Source organism: Salvelinus sp. IW2-2015, linkage group LG14, assembly GCF_002910315.2.
Source record: "Salvelinus sp. IW2-2015 linkage group LG14, ASM291031v2, whole genome shotgun sequence".
Taxonomy (NCBI): domain Eukaryota; kingdom Metazoa; phylum Chordata; class Actinopteri; order Salmoniformes; family Salmonidae; genus Salvelinus; species Salvelinus sp. IW2-2015.
In genome coordinates this window covers 32,155,699-32,157,353 of record NC_036854.1, presented here as the reverse complement: position 1 = coordinate 32,157,353, position 1,655 = coordinate 32,155,699, and the positions used below count along the sequence as shown (strand labels likewise).

The window sequence follows — 1,655 nt, the reverse complement described above, 5'->3', positions numbered from 1 at the left end:
CACACAATATATACATACGAACACGCACACACCGTGCAGTCTCTCTCACCTCTAGTTTCTGGACCAGGTTTAACCCTACCCACCAGACTCGTTTCTCTCCAACACACAGTCAGGGGCTGATAATGCCATCAACATTCTCCAGTACAGAATAACAAGCAAATAAATACACGTCATGATATGCATGTTTTTCATACATGGCATCATATTATAGCTCTCTGAGACAAAAGTAGCTGATGAATTAAATAAGAATGAAATGTGTTGTGTTTATAATGATCAAACTCAAAAGCTGAATGTAAACAAAGCATAAGGAGCACTAAAATGTTTTTCACAGAAAAGTTATAACTGATAACATGCATATAAGATGCCATAAGTAATAGCTTATGACTAACATATATATAAAATAAAAAAACTAAACTGTGTCTCTTTGTTAGAACACTTCACTGTGGGTGTGTCTCTGTTAGAACACTTCACTGTGGGTGTGTCTCTGTTAGAACACTTCACTGTGGGTGTGTCTCTGTTAAAAGAGAAGAGATTGTGTATTTTCATCAAGGAAAACAAGATATGTTCAGAGATATTTTCTCTCTCTCTCCCTAACAACAACTACTAGTGGTCCAGTCAGTCTTCTGTCTATCGATACACAGTGTTCCTTAAGGTTTTACAGTGATTCCTGTCTATCGATACACAGTGTTCCCTTAAGGTTTTGTACAGTGACTTCCTGTCATCGATGACACAGTGTTCCCTTAAGGTTTTACAGTGATTCCTTGTCTTGATACACAGTGTTCCCTTAAGGTTTTGTACATGTGACTTCCTGTCTATCGATACAACAGTGTTCCCCTTAAGGTTTTGTACAGTGACTTCCTGTCTATCGATACACAGTGTTCCCTTAAGGTTTTTTGTACAGTGACTTCCTGTCTATCGATACACAGTGTTCCTTAAGGTTTTGTACAGTGACTTCCTGTCTATCGATACACAGTGTTCCCTTAAGGTTTTGTACAGTGACTTCCTGTCTATCGATACACAGGTTCCTTAAGGTTTTGTAAGTGACTTCCTGTCTAGGTGTAGGTTTAACCGGGGGTGCAGAAACAGCCATACCTCCACCACAGCACAACTAAAGGATCAGACACTGGCACCACACCATATGACCATGTGCAGATTCAAAAATACAGTACGTCTTGATTTAAAATGAACACCAGCGATATACACGCACATATCCATAACACGCATGCTAACACACACATACACACACATCCCCCTCACTCAGGTCCACCCCCCAGGATGGGCGTCTGGGTTACATGTTATAAGCCACGTAGATGGGGTCGAGCTGGTCCTGTAGGAAGCCGTCCCGGAGGTGCATGCGCTGCTTCTCCCCGCGAGAGTTGATGGGGATCACCCCGATGTCCGTTACTACGACGACCCCAACGATGAGGTAATGCTCCTCCAGCACCGCCTTGGTCACCATGGGAACCAGGTCCAGGCTTCCTGTTCCGAGCCTTCTAGTTCTATTACGACTACCAGCAGTTAGTCCAGGGAAACACGCACTGTGGCACACACACACACACACACTACACCACACACAGCACACACGCACACACACACACACACACACACACACACACACCACACACACACACACGACACAAACACAACACAACACA

The 1,655-nt window shown here is 43.5% G+C and overlaps 1 protein-coding gene across 1 annotated transcript in view; it reads right to left on the bottom strand.

Moving 5' to 3' along the window:
- Positions 1–1,288: 1,288 nt before the first annotated feature.
- Positions 1,289–1,655, bottom strand: part of LOC111973533 (disco-interacting protein 2 homolog C-like) — a 24,579-nt gene continuing 24,212 nt past the window's right edge. Inside the window, exon 32 of the mRNA XM_070446803.1 lies at positions 1,289–1,538. Within this exon, the coding sequence (XP_070302904.1) occupies positions 1,289–1,538 (250 nt within the window). The remainder of the gene's footprint in view (positions 1,539–1,655) is intronic.